Source organism: Mus caroli, chromosome 17, assembly GCF_900094665.2.
Source record: "Mus caroli chromosome 17, CAROLI_EIJ_v1.1, whole genome shotgun sequence".
Classification (NCBI taxonomy): Eukaryota; Metazoa; Chordata; class Mammalia; order Rodentia; family Muridae; genus Mus; species Mus caroli.
In genome coordinates, this window is record NC_034586.1 from 80,220,077 (window position 1) to 80,242,493 (window position 22,417).

Consider the following 22,417-nt stretch of genomic DNA (forward strand, 5'->3'; position numbering starts at 1 on the left):
AGAGAGGCCCATTGGACTTGCAAACTTTATATGCCCCAATATAGGGGAATGCCAGGGCCAAAAGAATGGGAATGGGTGGGTAGGAAAGTGGGGGGCGCTATGGGGTACTTTTGGGATAGCATTGGAAATGTAATTGAGGAAAATATGTAATAAAAATATTAAAAATTAAAAAAAAGAAAAAAACAAAGAAGAAGGAGGAGGAGGAGGAGAGGAAGAAGAAGAAGAAGAAGAAGAAGAAGAAGAAGAAGAAGAAGAAGAAGAAGAAGAAGAAGAAGAAAGAAGAAGAAGAAAACTGGGCTAAAAGTTCGCACACCTTGTTCCTTGTTTTAATTTTAACGGTTGAATTTTTTTCCTCCTATGTGTTACTAGGTAACTGCCCAACATTGTTTCAGCTTCCAAATCATGTCACTAGAGGAAAAAAGTAACGATAAGAGAGCAGAGGCTCCTGGCATACAGTCTGCACTCCGTATAACTAAAAACAAAAACAAACAAACAAACCCTTCAAGCCCCCAACATTTTCAATCCAGATGCATGAGCATGCTCACCATATCATCTGGCATCCTAGGGCTTGATGCTGAATACGGAGAAGTAAGCTGAAGGTCGAGAACTACACTTCCCATGAGGCTGCTCTTTGGGACGCAACCTCGGCCATGACGTCGTTGCCATGGCAGCCGGGGAGCCTGCATTCTCTGGCCCAACTAGGTGCTTGCAGCCCGCCTGGGTCAGGGTTGTTCCTCACGCGGAGCCCAGGACCTCTGGGGCGGCGCAGCCACCATGCCCAGGTATTGCTGAACCGGCCTGCGGGGCTCTCACGACCTCCCCTCTTTCCCACCAGAATAGGGAAGGGACACGGAAGGGTGGAGCGGAGGTACCCAGCCCTGGCGATGTGGGCGATGTGGGGCTGGCCGGAGCAGTAGTACCTTGCTGTCACCACCCCCCATCCCTATCCCACCCTCCTACTCAAATCCTCCCCCCCCACACACACACACACCCGACCTAGAACTTGAGGATTCTGTCACAAACTAGAAAAGAAAGCGATTTGAAAAGATCTTCAACTCCATCCATTCGCTGACTGCAGTGAAGTGTTTCGATAGCCACATGCTGTTGCGGGCCAGCGCATGGCGATGAACCAGACCACAGAGCCTTCTCCCCAGGGGCCCCTGCCTGGTGGCACAGGGCTTCTGTACCTCGGAGGAAAGTGTAACATCTCCTTGAAGGCACAGGGTTGGGGAACTTGATGGCTTGTGGAATACCCTTTAAAGTACCCGAATCTCCCTCCGAATGGCCTACCAAGACGTCAGGGAGAGGGCCAAGGGTCCACCAGAGCGCAGTATAGATCTTTCGCCACTTTGTGGATAGGAGGCACGAGCTGCAGTAGAGTTTATGAAGTTCCGGACTGGAATTGAGTCAGCTTAGGTTACTGTAGTGAAACTGTGATTGCAAGGGGCGGGGGTGGGGGGGGGGGGGTGGTTGTTTGTTTGGGTTTTGGCAGATTGAAGAACCCTTTCCTTTCCCTGGGTTCTTGAGAAACAGAGAACCATATTTTGGGAGAACTGGTGTGTAAACAGAGCAAGCAGAATTCTCAGCCTGTGAAATAAGAGTTCAGATCATTCGGGATTTCGATTTTGACTTTGTTTTCCTGTTTTGACATTTTAGAACACTCCCGTTTTGTTCGTGGGTTCTGGGAATTGAGCTCAGGGCCTGATGCATGCTAGGCAGGCACGGTAACCGCTTTAACTTTATCACCAGCCCTGATTCAGGTTCTAGTCTGGTAATAATTATAGGCCATCAATAGCTTTGGTGGTTTAAAACTAAATGAACAGTGACAATGTAACAATCACTGTGGCCCCCAAAGCAGATACTCTTTTTTTTTTTTAATTGACATTTCAGAGACAGCAGATTTGAGCTAGAGGATTAGCATAGAGGCTTGCATGCATTAGTTGCTCAACAAATACTTGGTGAGGGCTGGAAGATGACCCGGTGCATAAACTCCTTGATGTTCAAGCATGAGGACCTGAGCTGGTAAACCTAAGGTGCAGGACCCATGTCTGTAAACGCGGGACTTAGGAGGAGGGGTGAAGACAGGCGGGTCCCTGGAGCTTGGGGACAGCTAGCCTACCCCAAGAGGGCAAATAGGCATGTGGTCATTCTCTTTGCTCTTGGCTGTGGGTATGACTGGCTGGCTGAAGCAAGCTGCTGTGGCTTTAACCTACCCGCGCACTGTGACTCCTGAGATGTGAAGCAAATAAATCCTTGCCTTGTTGCGGTGTTTGCTCACAGCAGAGGAATGGATGCTAGGGCACTCTGTCAGTACTCTCCATGAGCCGTTTCCAAGTGAAGACAGTTAGAAAAGAACTCCTCTAGTGTTTTACCTAGCTATTGACTATCAAGAAATAGTATTTTTATAAATCTTACTGAAATAAAATTTCTATGCGGGAAATAATATCTCTAAGGATTCCTTTTGTTTCTCTGACATTTGTCTTTCTATTTATGCAGTGAAACTCTCTGGGAAATCGCAAAAGCTGAGGTAGAGAAACGGAGAAGTCATGGGAGCGAAGGGGACGGAGCTGAAATCGGAGAAAAATCTGTTTTCTTCATTGGCAGTAAAAACGGGGTAAACCTTTAATAGTTTTCAGTCTTCACAATGTAGCGATCAGTGACAAGTTTTGCCTTAATATGTTGATAAAATTTACATATTCTACACTCTTTAATCAAATGTCCACCCTGATTTAGCATAAACTAGAAAGGGCTTATCACAGATCGGGGGTAAGTTATAATCGTGAACAGAGTGTCTGCAAGACTTTCAACTATTTTTATGTCATAATTTGACACTGTTGTGCTTCCTGCTTTGATTGCATATAAAGGCCAGGGTCCTCCGAGTCAGCCCCTCAGGAAGTCAGTCTCTTAATGGCTGTCACACTGCGGACTCGGTGACTTCACTTTTAGGAATCTCTAGGAAGGATGGCTGACTTGCGTTAGTGATGTAATGAGAGACTTAGTTGTTGTGGTGGGAGGTGTGAAGAGAATGGAGTGGCACACCGCATCCTCTGTGAGGTCAATCGAGTGCACGGAAAACGTGGGACGTGGACACCCAGCAAGAGTGGGTGTGTCATGTCCATGCACAGAATTCCTGCGTGTGAGAAGGGGCTGCTAGCAACATTGTCCACAAAGGATTAAGGCTTGTGAGCCTCCAGACGCTACAGCCTGTGTAGCATCGGGCTGGTTTCTCTTTGGGGTTAAAGTTACTATTCATTCTATGAGGCCACGGACAGGAAGCTTACAGAAATTAGGTTCTGTACCGGTGAGGCTGCATGTTCAGTGGGCAGCCTGAGAACCCCTCTTTTTTTTTTTTCAGTACCTCCTCAGAATTGTCACCAGAACACCAGACATCCCCATTTGGGGTTTTCATCTTCATTGTTATTAAAAAATTATATTTACTGGTATAAATGATTATATAACGAGACAAGTTGGAGCTGGAGAAATGGCTGAAGAACTCCGGCTACTCTTCCAGAGGACCTGGGGTTGAGTTCCAGCATCCACATGGCAGCTTATAACTAGCTGTTTCTTCAATCTCAAGGGATCAGAAGCCCTCTTCTGCTCTCCTCAGGCACCAAGCATACATGTGCCACACACATGTAGGCAAAACTCCCATACACATAAAAATAAATAAATAAATAAATAAATAAGAGATTTAAAATGTAAAAATATGTGTTTAATTCACTAATGTGAATTAAAATTAGCAGGGTGAAATTTTTATATATAACCTGTTCTGTTGTATTAATGTGTTATATATTAATCAGTATATAAAAGATAAACAATTTATGGATAGTAAATGTTTAATCATTGTATTTTCATTTTATTTTTAATTTCTGTTCTCTCCAAATTTCTTATTGGCTTATTCACTGCAGTTTTTAATTTAAATCTGAACATGCATACACAAGCATACATGTCACAACACACAGACACATAAATAAAATTCTCATAGGAATTATTTATCCTCACAGTTTTTAAGCCAACACGAGTTTGCTATTGTGAGTAGAGTCATTTTCTTTCTTTGTAATATTTTTTTAATTTAAAAACTGTTTCGGTTTTTTGGAGACTGCCTCCACTACATGTAGCCTAGGCTAGACTTGAACATGCTTCAACTTCCCAGGGGCTGTAATTCCTACACCAGTGGGTATAGAACTTGAGCCGTTTTCTGTCAGGGGCAGACACGGTTATATGTTCTATAGTATTATGAAAAGTTCATTCAATCTTATCGTATTGCACATATACTCGGGAGTGGTTTATTACTAGCCTTTTGGTAAAAATTATAGCCTATTTAGGAGAGAGACAGAAACAGAAACAGAGACAGAGAGAGATTGTCTCTTTGGCAAGGTTTCCAAACTTTTCCTTGGAGCCCAGGGGCTTCCTGCAGTGGGGCTGGGCCTGCGTTCAGTTCACACCCCATCTCTCAAATAGTTATTTACTTCTCCACTGAACCAGTCTCTGGGGAGGTTGCAGGTTATGTTTCACAGTTAGTAGCCAGAGCCTATATTTCTTGACTCCTAAAAAGGAAGTTGAAACCTCTAGAATGAAAAGCAAGGTCTCTAGCAGGTGACTGAGCTGTCAGCCGCCGCCAGTGCTCCTACAGCGCAGCTTGTATTTGTGTGTTAGCTTGTGTCTTTATTTCCACCTCGACAATTGGGATGGAAACATTTTAGAACGCTCTTGTCAGGCTAACCCTTAATTAGCATTGCTGAGTTAAGGAAGTTTAAGACAGCTGTCAGGTGACCACGAGCGTGAGATGTGATTTGCTACTGTTGTCATCTGTGGACTTGATAATTATAATAATAGCGGTGTGGTTACTCTGTGATAGAAGTTTGACAGCTCACTTTTCCCACTTATCAAACTTTGACGCAGTTCTGAAAGTTTCTAGTTTCCAGGTAATTTATCATTCAAATTATTTAAAAAGCTATTTTGGACCACAGTTACAAACACTAATAAAGTTTTACATGTGGGTGACATTAACACAGTATTCTTTCTTCTTGATGTCTAGGGAAAGACTACCATTATCCTAAGGTGTCTTGACAGGTAAGTGTTTCGTCAACCTCTCTAACACAGCACTCCGGTTTGTTCCAGTTACAACAGACAAGTTAGGCCTCAAAAGGCTCGGAAGAAGGAATAATTTTGAGACTCAAAATATTTAATTCTCAAACTTAATTGCAACCTTAAAGATATTCCGAATCTTGAATACAACCTTTAAGGGCACCTTTAAAGATAAGACTAAGAAAGCCAAAAGCATTCAGGATCGATACTAGATGTTCCTGTTCAAAGAAGAAATGTCACCTCCCGGTGCTCATATACTTTGGGGCTGTGTCGCTGTGGTGTGTACGTTCTTTTTACTCTGCCTGATTAATGAGCAATGATTGTGATCAGTGTTTTCTATAATAAACCACCCAGTGTAACACTAGTTTAAAGCACTACAAGCTGTCGCACTGGGTGGGAATTGTTCATCTAGGCTTTCTTGTAGTGTACCCAGACACGGAACGATTTTTCAAATTGTGGTTTAACCGTGTTAGATGTTTTATTTTAGGGGAAGTAATTTGCTTCCTAAAAGAGCTATATCTTTAAGAGCTGTATCTTTAAGAGCTATATCTTTAAGAGCTATATCTTTAAGAGCTATATCTTTAAGGAGACATAACTAAATAATACTTGGTGTGCATACCAAGAATATCTGCCAAGATAAAGTTCAAAATATTCAACAAATAGAAATATACAAATCACAAATTCTAAATTCGTGGCCTTTGTTCTCCTAGTTTGCACTAAGTATAATATTATTCCACCTCGAAAGGGAAAGAGAGCCAGCATTGGGCAGTACCTGCTGTCCTTGCAGAGGACCCAGGGTTGCTCCCCAGCACCCACACGGTAGCTCACGACGATCTGTAACTCCACGGGATCCAGATCCTCTGACCTCCACAGGCACCCGGCATGCTCACGGTGCACACACACTCATGCATGGTGCACACACGTGCACATGTTGTATACTCACATGCACATGGTGCACACACATGCATGCAGGCCCTACTCATCTACATAAGGAAGTCTTCCATTTAAAAATTCTTTCATATTCTATAATGTGTGTGAACTTTGAGGATACTATGCTATGTGAAATGAGCCAGTCACCAAACAGACAAAGCTGTCTGATTCCTTCTGTATGGGGTCCTCAAGCAGCGAGTCTCACAGAAGCAGAAGTGAGGGGGAGAAGCTGAGCCTGAGAGGAAGGGATGTGGGACATTATTCAGTGCATATGGAGTTGAGAAGTCACGAGGATTGGGTGCACAGCAGTGTGAATGAAGATGCTTCACACTGTGAACTGCACACTTAAAAAGGTATGCCAAAATGGTTTAGTGCATATATTTTTTTACAACATTTAAAACAAATATATACCATAAATTGCTTTCCAAATAATTTAAAGTTATATAAGTAATTTATTAGATCATTTAAATATCTTCCAAATCATTTGTTGGTTTTATGTCCTTGTTCATATAGTTTTTTTTCAACTCTCATATTTTGGCTGAGATTTGAAATAAAGAACAACATAAAAATCTCCCACAGTGTCCTTACTCGGTGCCTGGCATTTGGTTCTCAGCTCAGACATCGAGGCTGATCCAACGAGTCAGTATTCCCCACATGGCATGGGTTCAGAGAGCTGGGGACAGAAATGGGGACAGAGCATGGCCCTTGGCGCTGCCCGCTCGCTGTGTCTCCGCTGGCCCCGCAAGGCAGCCATCCATTTGGGCATCGGGCATCGTTGTTCACTCCCGCCTCTGCCACTACAGCCCCAGGACAGTGTTTGAGGGGCTTGTCTGTGCCTTGTGGAATAACACTGTTATAGCTTTACCTCGGTGCCAGTACCCATTATTAATATAAAATATTCGATATTATTCACAAAGTGTTTAAGAGGAGGTGAGAATGGCCCACCATCATGCTAATAACGTCTGCCTTTATCGTGCAGGGATGAGTCAGCAAAGCCGACCTTAGCGTTGGAGTACACTTACGGACGGAAGACCAAGGGGCACAACACGGTGAGTCCGTCCTGGAGTCCCGTGCCAGCCTCAGGTGGGAGGCCATGGTGCTGAGATAGCTTACGTTATCTGCAAACAGTAAGCCCACCAGTGGTGCACGGCACAGGTGTGGGCTTTAACCTCACATGCAGCTCAGCTGACAGGAAGTCTGTGTGATTTGAGAGAACATTTTAGCTTTCTCTTTTGTACCTTAAAGGGTTGAAAAAGGTTTATTTACAATGTCCGTCCAGTTCTTTGGCCGACTCCTGCCCCTCTGATTGTGAGTTCCTTGTTCCGTGTGTGGTGCTTTTGCTTTGGGCCTTGGGGTTTTGTTTCTTTTTCCACTCTGTATCTCAGGCGGGCCTGAAACGCATTATGTAGCCCAGATGGCCCCAAGTTTGCAACCCTCCTGCCTCGGCTTCTGAGTATGAATAAGTTACAGACAGACATGTGACGGCAGCCCAGCATGAAGTAAGATTTCTTTGGAGCTCATGGTCTAGGGTTCTTTGACCACCTACAATATAGATGGCACTTTTTCTCTTTTTCAAATAAAAATAACTGCCTCCGTTCTTATAATTTAAGAATTATCTCTAGACTTGTCATACACACACTGTATTTGGAGCATACTTCCCCTTCCCCAAGCCCTGCCAGATCCTCCCCTCCTCTCCACTCCCCCAGCTTCAGATTCTTTCTCTCTCTCAAAAGTGAGGGGAAAGCTGAAGTAAACAAAACAAAGACAAGAAGACAAAACCCACCAACCCACAACAACACCAACAAAAGCCACACAGAAAAGCCTGGAATCACTGCATTTGTCCACTCTGCTCCTGGGCATGAGGCCTGCCGGGAGCGTGCCTGACACAGAGTAACATGTGGTGTGGGGACAGAAATTCCTAGGGGACCATTTCTTAAACGTAAGTGTGGGAAGAACAGGCCAGAGAAGGTCCTAGTACTCCATACAGAAGCACATTTGTAGAGAATGATCTAGTCCCAATGTTCTCCCACTAGAGAGTGTGTTAAAGAATGCTTTGGTAGGACACACCCATGATCCCAGCACTCAGGAGGTGGAAGCAGGTGGATCTTTGTGAGTTCAAAGTCGGGCTAGTCCATATAGTAAGCTCCAGTCCAGTCAGGACTGTGTAGTGAGCCCTTGTCTCATAAAATACAAAAGAAAGAGAGAGAGAGAGAGAGAGAGAGAGAGAGAGAGAGAGAGAGAGAGAGAGAGAGAGGAAAGAAGAAAAGAAGGAAAAGAAAGAAAGAGTTATATGACACATAAATGTACAAGAATCGAAAATGCCTGCTATTGGTTTCCCGATCTACCTACAAGAGTGGGTTATTAAAACCGGGAAATTAAGAAGCAAAGGACACACTGAGACGCAGGAGGAGCATCTCATTTTGTGATTCACATGCTTTATGATGTGAGCTATCCTTTTTATGGGAAACTTGAAACCACTCTCACAATCTTGACTTCTGAGAAGGGCTGTAAAACCTTCCTTTGTCACATTGTGAAGCAAGGGAGATTTTCCAGTGAAAACTGATTGATTCCACAAACATTAGTGACTGAGTACCAACAACAGTAAAATGGTTTTAGAGATTATGAGAGTTTGTCCCGAGGAAAGGAAAATAGCATATATTCGTCTAAAATGAGCTTAACTGCCATCCACCATCCTTGTTCATGGCAGCAGGCACATGAAAACCCAGGTGACGACTGCCTGTCACCTGCTTTGGACTGTAACACGGGGACTTTCTAAATCTCTTCTCAGAGCCTCACATCTTTGTCAGGTTAAATGTTTTATTATGAGTTCTAGATGGAACACACAACAGCTGCTTGCACAGCACAAAAGTGCTTGCTCTTCAGAGCATCCGCTGATGATGTGGAGACGCCCCAGTGGGCAGTCCTGAGGGGTAGTCCTGGATCACACTGGTTCAAACTGCATGGCTGCTTAGCCTTGTCGATCCTCTCTTAGCTAAGAGCCTTCCAAACTGAAAAGCACTCTAGCCTTACCCCCCCACACAACTGTCATCACCAATGGTAGCCTCTTGGGGTCCTCGGGGAACAGTCTTACCTAGGCCTAGGTTTTGCTCAGGTCTTACCTGCACAGCCCACTCATTTGTGAGCATCCGTACTTTACATCAGAATGCTCTAGTTCACTATCATGTGTCCATCGAGAACCCTGAGCGTGCACAACTGAATTATAACTAAATTGTATTTCAGTGTATATTTCATATGATATTGTTGTTTATGAAGGGAGCACTGTGAGTATCTTCTACTAGGTATAAACAGAATTGGTCTTTATTTTCACGGGAACGCGTTTATCTCTGACCGCTCCTTTGTTCTGTAGAATGCATTTGATGTAGTTCAAGGTATGAAGAGAGGAAGGAAAAAGTTTCAAGAAAGAAAAAAGGGTTCATGAGGGCTGAATATTTTGCACCTATAATTATTATGGCTAGGTGCTAATAAAGTATAGCAAAACACTTAGAGCTTAAAATTGAATATTTTTAAACCCTCTGCTTTCTTTCAGCCAAAAGACATTGCTCACTTTTGGGAACTGGGTGGAGGAACCTCCTTACTGGACTTAATCAGCATACCAATCACAGTCGACACCTTGAGGTGAGCGGGAGTCACCGGCTTCCAGGGGACAGGTTCATAGTGTCTGCGGGTGACCACAGCCCCTTCCTTCCCATGAGCTGGGACCGTAGTGCTTCCAGAGAAGTCTTGAAAGAGCCGAGGCTCCTGCCAGGGCTGAGCACGTGAGGTGCTCGCTGCCAGCAATGTGAATTATAAGCCTGCTAGAGGGAAAAGTGTCCACGAGGATTTGGGTGATGAATTCATTTTCAGAAGTATGAATGAAAAGCTTGATTCTTCCCACTCGATCTTAGTGTGAGTTAACTCAGCCACGGGATTTGTCTCAGCTGGCTGGTGTCAGTCTCTCGTGGAGTTTAACACACTAATGGCACTGGCCTCCATCCAAAGGATGCCTGTGTTGAAGAGGAGAGGTCTCTACTGAATCAGAACCCAGGGGTAAACCCCAAACCCACAGATGCTCCCACGCATTGGCCATATCAGATGTGGAAACTTGTGACATTTCTGTGTTGCTGGGACCTGATCTTAGCCAAGAAAAAAATACATTAAATCTGGAATACTTCTTACTAGAGACTGGCACAAACCATTGCTGTTGCCTAAACCGAATACAGAGGACCCCACAAGTATTTGTCACACTTCAGGCATGAAGAGCCCTAGAGACAAAATCGTGTCTTCTTTACAAGGCAGCTGCTTTTCTCATTCATAGAACCTTATTCTCACTTGTTTTGAGACAGGGTCTGGCAATATTGCCCCAGGTAGCTTTGAACTCATAGAGATCCACCTGACTGCCTTCTGAGTTCAAGGATTAAAAGCAAGTAGTATCATGCGTGTGTGTGTGTGTGTGTGTGTGTGTGTGTGTGTGTGTGTGCGTGCATAGGTATGTGTGTATGTGTGTGTGGGTGAGTGTGTGTATGTGTACTTGTGTGTACATACATACATGTGCATGTACATGTGTGTGTGTGTGCATGTGTGCGTGCTCACGTGTGGTGTATGAGTGCCCGTGGTTGTGGAGCTTAGAAGAGAGCATCAGCTCTCCCAGAGCTGGAGTTACAGTAAGGCATCCAGCATGGCCTGCGGCCCCACAACTGGACTGTTTTCACCAGCAGGCTTCCTCTTCGGCTTTGCCGTGGGGAGCAGGCTGGATGTCTCAGCTACTGTGCAGTAGGTGCTGGAATCCTGAAATGGAGTTGCTAGCAAGAGTGAGAGGAAGTAGAGAGCCAGCTTCCTTCTTCGTGCCTTTAGATAGGGCTGCCAGGAGATGATGTGGCCCAGATTAAAGGGGAATCTTCCCACCTCAGAGATTCAGATTTAAAAACATCTCTCACAAGCATATCCAGCCACTTGGGGTTTAGTTCATTCCAGTTGTAGTCAAGTTGACAATTAAGAAGTCACCACAGACTCCACTGGACAAAGCTAGGTTTTCATTTGTAAGGTTATCATAGCTTCTGGGACCCCATCTGGTGCAGACCCATGCAGGTCCTGTGCATGCTGCCTCAGTCTCTGAGCTCATGTGTGCACAGGACCTGTTTATTTGGAGGACCTTGTTTCCTAGGTGTCTTCCAGCCCCTCTGGCTCTTACAGTCTTTCCGCCTCCTCTCCAGCAGGGTGCCCTGAGCCCTGAGAGGGGAAGCCTTCAATAGAGACAGTAGGGTTAAGGCTGAGTGGTCCCAGGACTCTGGTTCTCAGCATGTGTGGCTGTGGGTCTCTGTTTGTTCCTGTCTTGGATGTGGCTGAACACTACTGACCTGTGAGTGCAGCACAGTGTCCTTAGTAGTCACTAAATTGCCGAGTTCTTTTAGTGGCACACAAGTGTTTAGTTTTATCCAAGGTCCCTAAGCTCTCTAGTGTCGGGTTCTTGGTTATGCAAGCATTGTGGGGTGGGGTTCCCTCTTCTGGACTGGCCCTTAAATGAAGTCAGATCTCGGTTGTTTCCTCTCACAGGCCTTGTGCACCGCTGCACCAGCACATCTTGTAGGCAGGACACTGTTGTACACAGAAGGGTTTGTAGCTGAGTCGGTGCATATGTTTCTCCTTCAGTAGTACGCAGAGCACCTTGTTGTTCCAAAGACGTTAGCCCACAGGGGTGAAGGCTCTGTGTAGTCACCAGCTTGATTTCTCTGTGCTCAGTGTGTTGTGTAGATGTTGCCTTTAGCGGTGGGGCCTTGTTGCCAGTTTGTGGAGAGCAGCCTTGACAACAGCCTAGGTTGTTTGGGGGTTGGAATGGAGCCCCTTTGGCCAACAACTTAATTAGGTGTAAACTGTTCCCAGTAATGGAAGCTTCATTTGGTGACAAGATGCTCAGCTAGGCTGTGTATATACATGGAGGCCCTTCAGTTAGGCTGCATTGTGTATATGTGGAGGCCCTTCAGTTAGGCTGCATGTGTATATGTGGAGGTCCTTCAGTTAGGCTGTGTATATATATGGAGGCCCTTCAGTTAGGCTGTGTATATACATGGAGGCCCTTCAGTTAGGCTGTGTATATACATGGAGGCCCTTCAGCTAGGCTGCCTATATACATGGAGGCCCTTCAGCTAGGCTGCCTATATACATGGAGGCCCTTCAGTTAGGCTGCCTATATACATGGAGGCCCTTCAGTTAGGCTGTGTATATACATGGAGGCCCTTCAGTTAGGCTGTGTATATACATGGAGGCCCTGCGATTCTGCTTATAAATACCTTTTCCCTACGACATTAGTTGTTGAGGGGGTGTTGTTTGTTTGGTTTGGTTTGGTTTTCTTTTATTTTGTTTTGGCTGGTTGGTTGGTTTGTTAAAAAAAACTTACAGCATTTGACCTTGTTGTTTGTTGTTGTTCCTTACTTTCTTTCTTCCCTTCTGCTGCTTCTTCCTTTTCCTCTTTCTTCTTCTTCCTTTTCCTTCCTCCCACTTTTTTTTCTCAAACAGGATTTCTCTGTTTGACGTAGTCTTAGCTACCCTGGAACTCTGTAGACCAGACTGGCCTTGAACTCAGAGATTTCCTCTGCCTTCCGAGTGCTGCAATCAAAGGTGTGCACCGCCACTGCCCGGCTCTTGGATGGAGATAAGAAAAGCTTCCTAGGAGGTAGCAAGTTTGTAGTTGACCATTGAGAAGAGGCAGTAAGAGTGGAGATGGGGAGGGTGGGGAGGAGCTAAGAGCCCGCTGCCACCTTGTGTTGCCAAGAGGCAGGAAGGCTGCAAGCAGAGGCCCACTTCTGCCTGTACTAGGACAGACTTGTATGTAACTAGGCAGGACAGACTCGTGGAAATTCAGGTTTCTACAGGAGGTGAAAACTTTCCATGTTTCTTTAATACCTCACTGCGTGGGGTCTGAGACGTCCTGTCCCTAGGCTCCCGGACAGCTGGAGCCAGCTTTGGGAGAGGGGACGGACCGGGTTGTAATGAATTAGGCCCAGGTCTGGGTCCAAAGTTGGGTGTGTTTAGTGAGGCTCTTCCTTCCTGTAGTTGAGCCACAGAGAGTTCTTAAACTGGAATTAGTTTAACACATAATTTTCTTGTTTAGGGCAAACCCCGGCACATTGAGAAACTGATGTATTGCCACATGCAATTAAATATTGTTTACCCTTGACATAATGTTCATAGAACAGACTTTGATTTGTAAGGGTCCACAGTTCACTGAAGAATGACTCCCTGGACTCAAATAGTATGTAAATGCAAAGAGTGTTTTATTCTGCAGAAGTCCCGAATGCTGGGCTCTCCCATTCATTACCAAGATAGAAAGACACCCAAGAGAGCTCACAGCCTGATTTAAAGCACATTAGGGAATTCCAGGGTAGGTGACCTCCATGTTAATCTGCTGGGTCCATCTCTACAGACATTCCATTACTGGGGTGTGGGGGCTGGAAACTTGCTGGGGAGGTCTGGAAACTGTTGCTGAGGATGTAGCTGAGGAAGTCTGGACACTGCCGCTGACCCATTGTCCTTGCCTCAGGCCAGGTGGCAGGGGCAGCTTCTGAGGCCTGGACTGCATGGACTTGCCCAGTTCTTGGAAACAGAAATTTAGGCATTCGTAACTGCCCACTTGAAGCCTGGCACGGAGTTGGCCTGGCCCTCTCAGATTAACTTGCAAAAGAGCATTTCCTGTGGACCAGTCTCACTTTAAGAATTTTTAAGCTGTTTACTTAGCTAACATTTTCTGTAAAGAAGGGACAGAGAGACACAGTGCTAGAAACAAAATGTTAGTTAATCTGTTTCTGTTCTGCCTGTTTTCAGGGTTAAAAGTGATTTTTATGTTGTACTATTTGACTATAGTAAAAAGGTTACAACCGTCTTATAAAACAGAACCAAACCATGGTACGCTAAAGCTCTAAGAGTAAAATTCGTTTCTTTACTAGTACATATTTAGTATATGACTCTTTAGAGAAGCAGACTGTTTATAAACTTAATTAGGTGACATAGAAATGACGAGCTAGACAGTAATTTTACAGATATGTTTGCTATTAGTATCTAAAGTATCCTTACTAAACTGAGACCACGGGCACAGAATTTAGATACTGTTTTGTATGAATTACCCAAAATAGCTGCTTTGACTGACCCCACAAAAAACCTGAATAGCATCATTTTTATCTCCTAGCAGAATATTTACCTGTTGAGTAAGAATGTTGGCTCTGAGCTGGGCGTGATGGTGCACAGATGTGACGCCAGCACTTGGGAGGCAGAGGCAGGCGCATCTCTGTCAATCCCAGGACTGCTGGGCCTACACAGAAAAACAGAGAAACTTTGTCTCAAAAAAAAAATGTTGGCCATGATTTAATGTCTACATACTTATTCTGAACATTTTCTAAAGCATTCATGTGTGTGTGTGTGTGTGTTTCAGTTGGCTAAAATATACACAATATAACATCTCCCACTGATGTACTTCATGATGAGGTCTTCTGTGGCATTGAGCACATGTCCACGGCTGTACAGCCAGCACCACCACATTCATTCCTAGGACTTCGTGGTCTTCCTGCAGTAAAGTTCCTGTGGGCTCCTAGTGTTTGACTCCATGGTGTCTTATATAATGAGGTCATGTAGTATTTGCCTTTTTGTAGTTTATTTAACTTAGTATAATGTCCTCAAGGTCATAGTATAGCATGTGTTGAACTTCCCTCCTTTGTAATAGCGGGCAGTGCTTCACCATCTGTATATCCTACAGTCTGTTCACCCATCAATCTGTCCATGGACTTTTGGGCTATTCTGCCCTTTGGCTATTGTGGATGCTGCTGCCATGAACACTGATATCCACATAGTGTTTCGGTCATAGGTTCCCTCTGGGCATAGTGGCTCATGCCTATAATCCCAGCAGTCTGGGACCCAGGCAAGCAAATGGTTCAAGGCCAACCTTGGATACATAGTAAGTTCCAGAACAGCCAGGGCTACAAGGTCTCAAAACACAAATAACAAATATTCTTCAGAATTCGGGCATAGACCTGGAAATGGAATGTTGAACCGCGTGGTGTTTCTGTTGTGTTGTTTCAGGAACTGCCACACTGTTTTCCAAGGCTGCGACACTGTTTTATACCCTTGCCAGCGATGCACAGTTAAATTTTCTGTATTCTCAGCAGCACTTACTTCCTATGTCTTTTCTTAGATAACAGCTACCCTAATGGCTGTGAGAGCACACTCTCTTTTTGAGTTTTTTTTTTACAACTTTCTCATAGTTGAAATTGTTGAGCATTTTTTAAATGTTTATGTGTATTGTTGTTTTGCCTGCATGTTAATGTGTATCTGTGTACCACATGCATGCAGTACTTACAGGGGCCAGCAGAGGGTGTCAGAACCCCCTGGAACTAGAGTCATAGACGCTTGTAAACCAGGGATTGAACCTTCTGAGCCATCTCTCCAGTCCTCAAGCATCTTTTCATGTGCTTCTTGGCCAACAGCTATCTCTTTGGAGTTATTGGAATCCTTTTTTAAATGGGTTATTTTGTTGTAGAGTTTAGATTTAGATTTATGTTTAATGTGTAGGAGTGGAGCCCACTGTCTGTGGTGATGGCAGAGTCCTCTGCTAATCAGAGCCCTGTTTTCAGAGAGACAGAGTAGTATAGCTGGAAAACAGACGACTTTGATTTAAAAGCACTTTTCCAGCTTACTAGTTATATAAATAAGCGCTTCTAATTTCAGATCCATAAAACGGGCATCAGTACATCTAGGGAAACTGCCTAGAAAAAGCTTAAGCGAGCCCGCTGGCTTCCCCATAAGGCTCATCAGTGTGTCCATTCCCTTCCGTATACATTGCGTTGCTGCTGACCTTGGCAGTGAGAGTTTTGCTCCTTTTCTGTGGAGTACCAGGTAAAGTCAGGTCTAAAAGTGGCATCATCGGACCATTCCCGTTCAGCTTCTCTGTCTGAACTGCATCATTCTTAGCTGTCATACTGAGTACCAGTAGGAAGGACCAGAGTACACAAGGCTCTAAGTGAGCTCTCACTCCGTCTTGGAATAATAGCATGCTGGGGTTTATAACTATATTAGATAAATTTCAGGACATTTCACATCTCAAAACAGTTACCACGAGGAATCTCTTTGTTTACAGCCGTTTTATCTCTTTAGGACGTTTTCTATTGTTCTTGTTTTGGATCTTTCCAAACCTAATGATCTTTGGTCAACCATGGAAAATCTGTTGCAAGCCACAAAAAGCCATGTAGACAAGGTGATAATGAAGCTGGGCAAGACAAGCTCCAAGGCTTCGGCCGAGATGCGGCAACGAATGTGGAGTGTGGTGCAGAAGGACCATCCGGTGAGCTTTCCGGTTTGTTCTGGCCTCAGTGCCACACCGAGTAGAGACAGTACCGCAATACAGCTTCTTTCATTTTCTGCATGGCTTAAAATGTGTTTGATGTAAATGAACTGATTTACTGGAAACTTACAGCAATTTCATAAACCTCAGAAAGAGCCAGAGAGGGGGAAGGCGCTGACGTCTCCTCGTCAGACAGCTGCCGTGTTCACTGCAATGTACCTTACCACTCAAGAGAAAGGGAGTTTTAGAGTAGAGTTCTGATATTGATTGTATAATCTCTGTAAAATGAAGATGAAAATCTGGGTTGAACTGGGAAGAGGCTGGCTGAAGCTACAGACTGAAGCAGGAGCAGAGAGTCAGCTGCCTCCCCAGCAACAGGCGTCTGCATTCATTCAGTGGCTGTCATGTGACTCCCCCACCATCCACAAACTATCAAGTTATAGAGTTGCTGTGGTGGCAGCACAAGTTTTTTAGATACAGTCCTGAATGTCATCATCTAGCAAACTAAGAGAAGCATTTCCTAGTGTCCATAGTTTGTGCGCCTGCGTCTTACAAAGAATCAGGACCAAACTCAGCCAAGCAGCACTCACTTTACATAAATGAGAAGCCCCTTAAAGATGATGTCCTTGTAGGGAAGACCAGCAGTAGCTGGGTGGAGCCCTCGGGAGGCAGAGGCAGGCAGATCAGAGTTCGAGGCCAGCCTGGTCTACAAAACAAGTTCCAGGACAGCCAGGGCTACACAGAGTCTGTCTTGGAAAACAAAACAAAACAAACAAACAAACAATCAAACCAGAGTAGCAGACCACAGAAGTGAATGGGCGCCATGGTGTTATGAAAATTGCCATTTCTGGCTTCACACTTAAAATATAGCACAAAGTGAAAGTTAATATCATAGCAAACTCTATGACAGAAAATATGGTGAACATCAATGACGAGAGTAAAAGGTGTCTTCTGAAGTAAACAGAAATTCCTGAGGACATAGCAATACACAGCTATAATCAAGTATATCTGTTTATTAACAGGACCGGGAATTAATTGACCCATTTCCAATACCTCTGGTCATTATTGGAAGTAAATATGATATTTTCCAGGTAGGTGCTTCCATGTCTAGCTGTTCACTGGGCATGTGTAGCTCTGCTTTTATGGGAAAATGATGAAATAAGAACAGTACCTCTGGAAGGGACCAGCTCAGAGACACCCATGTAAAAGATTTTAGAAAGGACGATATGATAAGGACATCCCAAGGAGGTCAGGAAAACGAGCCCATTGGTTAGAACGGGGTGAGGCAGAAACCTTAAAAACACATCTTGGCACTGAGGGGTAAGACTTACTCCCCAACTGTAAACTGCAGAAAGGAGGGAATTAGTTTCTTCTTATCTTGGCTTGTCAGGGAGTCCTTAGGGTATTGCGCGGGATGAAATGTGTGCTTATATCTGGACTCTCTGAAGCCAAGCGTTTAAACAGATCTGATAGCAGTAGGAGACTGCGGCTTGTTCAGTCTCTCCAGATGTGAACGTGGAGGTGACCGAGCCAGACTCCTCAGGGTGGGGATTTAAAAACAAATAATGTGTTTCTCCCCACGTGAGCTGTTGAGTCCTCTGGCTTATTTTTTCCTTGTAATAATTTTCTTCCACAGGATTTTGATCCTGAGAAGAGAAAGGTGATATGTAAGACCCTGCGCTTTGTGGCACATTACTACGGAGCCTCGCTGATGGTCAGTGCCTCCCTGCCCTCTGGGCGTGTGGAGAAAGGAGAGGGCTGCCCAGATGGGAATAATAGAGACCTGAGCTCGCCCCGCCCCCTTCCTTCTCACTTCCAAAGCTCTGCTTAGACAGGGCCCCTGCAGAGCCCTCTGCCCATGGCCTCCCCACCTTCCTCGGCTTGTGTCTGTAAGCCCAGGCAAGCTTCAGAGATACGTTGGTGTGTTCACACATTTTTATTTTTGTCTTCAAGAATTAGAATCTATATTCCTTCAATGGAAGGGCCCAGAAAGAGGGGGGCAAGGGCGGGATTTAAATAAGATGATGTTTTATGTAAAAGCAATGCTGGTATAGAGGTTAAAATCATGAATCTTGGAGTCGAGCTGCCCAGGTCAGTGTCACTGTGACCAACTCCTTGATAGACAAGGATTCTGGACCAGCCACTTAAGCTTCACATCCTCTGAGGTAAAAACGAATGGGAACCATGCCTGCCTGCTTCATGAGGAGCGGCGCGGGCCTGAACTGTGGAGCCAGTGAATAAATAGTGAATAAATAGCCCACCTCAGGAGACGGATGGATGGGGCAGGAAGTGCTCAGGTTCAAGGCAGCCTGTGCGGCTCAGAAACAACCCGAAAAGCACAGGGTTGGAACGATCTTCTGAGGTGGGGCCAGACTTTGCTGGTTATCCTTTAAACAAAAGATAAAATGTAAAACTATTTTGCTGGAAAATACTACCTTAATTTCTGAACTGCTTTTGCTAGGCAAACTTAAAATGTTTGCACGTTAAAAGAGTAATTGTGGGAATTAAAATAGTCGACCTTTTCTGGGCCTCTATAATGAGACCCTGTCTCAAAAACAAACAAAACAAACAACAACAACAACAACAAACAAGGCTATCTTAGCTGTTGAATAAATAGTTGGTGGTCTGCTTTCCTGAATCAAAGTGCTCAGAGAAATGTAGAGCCCCAGGGCAGGGTAGAGCCTGTTGCTGCCCCAGCTGTACCAGCTGTACACGCTCTGTATTCTGTGTATGTTCAATATCTATGCATTTAGAGCACTTCCCATTTCTTTATGTGTTCTCTTTACCTTCTTAGCCTGAACTCTGTCTGCCTATACGTCAGGCTTTGGAAAGTTTTTTTTGCCATTTTGAAAAGAACCAGTGGGGAGGAAGTTTCTAGTTTATTCATTTCCCCTAATGAGTGGAGAGGAGCACCTCCGAGGGTGGGAGGGGTGGCTCTGGGGAGGACACGGGGAGGAAGGAGAAGGGGGGAGGCGGTGAGGGGGGGTTCCCAGCACTAAGCTGACTCTGGAGCACCAGCAGGAGTGGAGGGAGGGGTTTGAGAGGCAGCAGATGGTGAGATGAGTTGGTGCTCTCCCACCCCTCGACCCTGAGAAACATTTGTGCTTAGGCTTTCTCCTCGCCCATGTGATAAAAACAAAATATTACAAAATTACATAGTTTAAAGCAATAACAATATATTATATTGTAACAAATATATAATTTCTTAGTAAAACTAAGTACAACAATCTTTTTTAATTAAAAAAATCCCTATTTTACATATCACACGGTAAACATGATCATTATTAAAGTCTTTGTTTTAAATGAATGTGTCTGACCTTTGTGAGCCCTGTGTGCTGTACTTCCTCTGTGAGCCTGTTCTTACACCAGAGTCAGCGTCATCCTGTGGAGCTCCCCCGGGAACCAGAAACTTGCTATCTTTGATTTATAAGTATTTCATTTCACTTCATACATCCGAGCCGTTCTCCTTTGCCTTTGAATAGCAAAGTATTTAGAAGGCAAACAGTGACTGACCGTCTGTAGAGGACACACAAACACACACACACACATCCTGCTTACTCAAGAGTCAGAGCCTAGCTCTCGGTGGCAGGCACCCCCTTTCACGGTCCTGGGGTGCTGCAATTTGGCTCTCTTAGATCAGCCCAGGGGAAGATTCAGGAATTGCCCCCCCCCCAGCTCTGCAGGTGATTAAAAAAAGAAGCTAAAAAAAATCAATTCAGGGAGTGCCAGTGTGACTGTCCCCGCCTGCAGCTGTCACAGTTACTCTTATATATGCTTCTCCCTGTCTAACTGACCCAGTTAGATTGGGGGACATTTTCTTTTAGAACATTAAGAATGTTTGTGTTGACACACACAGCAAACATTTCAGGCAAACACTAATGTACAAATTAAAAACAAATTCTGATGATGGAGCTGAGCTCGTGAGATGATTGGTGAGCTCTCTGGGTCCTTCCTGCATCACACACTCATGAAGTCGGTACCGAGGCAAGCTGATCGAGGCTGCCTTAGTCAGCCTGTTTTGTCGACTCAAATGTACATGTTCTGAGGAAAAGAAGTTGTAATTCTCTGGCCAGTGTGCTTGTTCAGAGCTGTGGTTTTTACTGTTAGAGGATGAGAGAGCAGAGTGTAATTTATCTCATTTGTTTCTAAGTTTACCAGCAAGTCAGAAGCTCTGTTACTGAAGATACGCGGTGTTATCAACCAGTTGGCATTCGGTATTGAAAAAAGGTATTGGTAAATATTTTCCAATCAGTTCTCCCTGTCCCCTGGCTTCTGTATCCCCCTCCACCTTACCACTTTTCTGTGCTTAGGATTTTCTTCTGTTCATTTTAAATGGAGTTGGAAGTTTTCCCATATGTCTTCTCTGACTTTGTTCTTTCTCGTGGTTTGAGCTGACTATGGGGTTAGTCTGTCACAACCAATGGTACTGGCCCATTTGGGTCAATGCTTTTTCATCCATGACTTAGATAAAATGTGGCCTGTGTACTAATACTAGAACGTGGCAGCATATTTAATTGGTGAACTAAATTACAATCTTTTTCTTTGCCATACAGCAAATCAATATGTGTGGATCAAAATAAGCCACTGTTTATCACAGCAGGACTGGATTCTTTATGTCAGATAGGTGGGTGAACTTATTAATATTGCTTAATCTTTTAAAATTGCTTATTGATTTTCTCTTCCTGCCTCCTTGGTCTCCAGCACACCACCATTCTGGCTTCATTTCGTAGCAGTTATTTCATAAGCATCCATTTGTATCCCCAGAATTGAGGAAGCTCCCAGCACATTGACGTACTTGTGATAGCAGGCAGGGCACTGTGTGGAGAAGTAAGAGCCGGAACTGAGACGTGGCTCAGAAATTAGAAGCACTTGCTGCTCTCCCAGAGGACCCAAGTTTAGTTCCCAACACCAGTGTTGGATGCACACACACACACACACACACACTCAAGTAGGGAATCAATACTTTCTCACCAAAATGATAAGGGAACCTTGAAGGTTAATAGTTGAACATTTTGGGGGACAATAAAGATGTTAGAAAGGATAAAAATCTCAGGTTATAGATCAAAAATTGCCAGAAAGTGACTGAATTTTTTAATTTTTTCAAATTAATTTAAATATTCAAGTTATAAATATATTGTCCTCATTAAAATAGTAGGGACAGGGACTGTAGCTCAGTGGTAGAGTGCCTCAAATGAGTAAGGTCCTCGGTACAACCCAGCACTTCGAGGGGGAAGAAGGAGCTGAATCTTGTGTGTGGTATGTGCGTGTGCATGTGTGTGCATGTATGTGTGTATGTGTGCACGTGCGTGTGTGTGTGTGCATGTATGTGCATGTGTGTGGTGTGTGTGTGTATGTGTGGTGTGTGTGTGCATGTATGTGTGTGTGCAAGTGTGTGCATGTATGTGCGTGTGTGTGTATGTGTGTGTATGTGTGTATGGTGTGTGTGTGCATGTATGTGTGTGTACATGCACATGTGTGTGTGGTGTGTGCATGTATATGTGTGTGTGTGGTGTGTGTGTGCACTTGTGTGTGTGTGTGTGTGTGTGTGTGTGTGTATGCAGGATCCCTCACACACCTCTCTGGTACTCTGCATTTATACACATGTATGTGGTGTAGAAACTTTACCAGTCTGTATTATTGATCTCAGTATACTTTAATGGGTTTTCTATGTATATTCTGCCTACAGTTCTAATTAATATTTGAACTCTTTCCTGGTTATGGAACATAGCCATACATACTGCCAGTTTATTCTCTATAGTAATGAACTTCTGGGCAGTGATCGGTTTTATGTAAAATGGATGACACTGCTGTATGAAGTCTTTACCATGAGCACATGCGTATTTCTATTGTGAACACTGAGACCTGGAATTGCTGAACAGGGCACAGATACCAGTGTAGGGAGTGGGAGTCAGAGTTATAGCTCACCCGTTATGTCTTGCTGCCTCTGTTTCCAGTACAACAACCAAGATAGCACAATCATAATAGTGTCTGTAATATGGAGATAGAAAACAAGAGACCTAGGACTAGTGCTTTAATAAACGGCATCTGCTTGTTAATAGTTTACAAAAATTGAATCTT

At 44.3% G+C, this 22,417-nt stretch overlaps 1 protein-coding gene and 1 long non-coding RNA gene across 2 annotated transcripts in view; one reads left to right on the forward strand and one right to left on the reverse strand.

Moving 5' to 3' along the window:
- LOC110283694 overlaps positions 1 to 601 on the reverse strand; it is a 52,630-nt gene extending 52,029 nt beyond the window's left edge. Inside the window, exon 1 of the long non-coding RNA XR_002376875.1 lies at positions 546 to 601. This is a non-coding gene — a long non-coding RNA (uncharacterized LOC110283694). The remainder of the gene's footprint in view (positions 1 to 545) is intronic.
- Positions 602 to 678: 77 nt separating this feature from the next.
- Positions 679 to 22,417, forward strand: part of Dync2li1 (dynein cytoplasmic 2 light intermediate chain 1) — a 29,175-nt gene continuing 7,436 nt past the window's right edge. The window contains exons 1-10 of the mRNA XM_021149080.2: positions 679 to 782; positions 2,497 to 2,614; positions 5,039 to 5,073; positions 6,998 to 7,067; positions 9,566 to 9,654; positions 16,153 to 16,339; positions 17,362 to 17,430; positions 17,976 to 18,053; positions 20,490 to 20,566; positions 20,893 to 20,963. Of these exons, the coding sequence (XP_021004739.1) occupies positions 775 to 782; positions 2,497 to 2,614; positions 5,039 to 5,073; positions 6,998 to 7,067; positions 9,566 to 9,654; positions 16,153 to 16,339; positions 17,362 to 17,430; positions 17,976 to 18,053; positions 20,490 to 20,566; positions 20,893 to 20,963 (802 nt within the window). The 5' untranslated portion in view covers positions 679 to 774. The remainder of the gene's footprint in view (positions 783 to 2,496; positions 2,615 to 5,038; positions 5,074 to 6,997; positions 7,068 to 9,565; positions 9,655 to 16,152; positions 16,340 to 17,361; positions 17,431 to 17,975; positions 18,054 to 20,489; positions 20,567 to 20,892; positions 20,964 to 22,417) is intronic.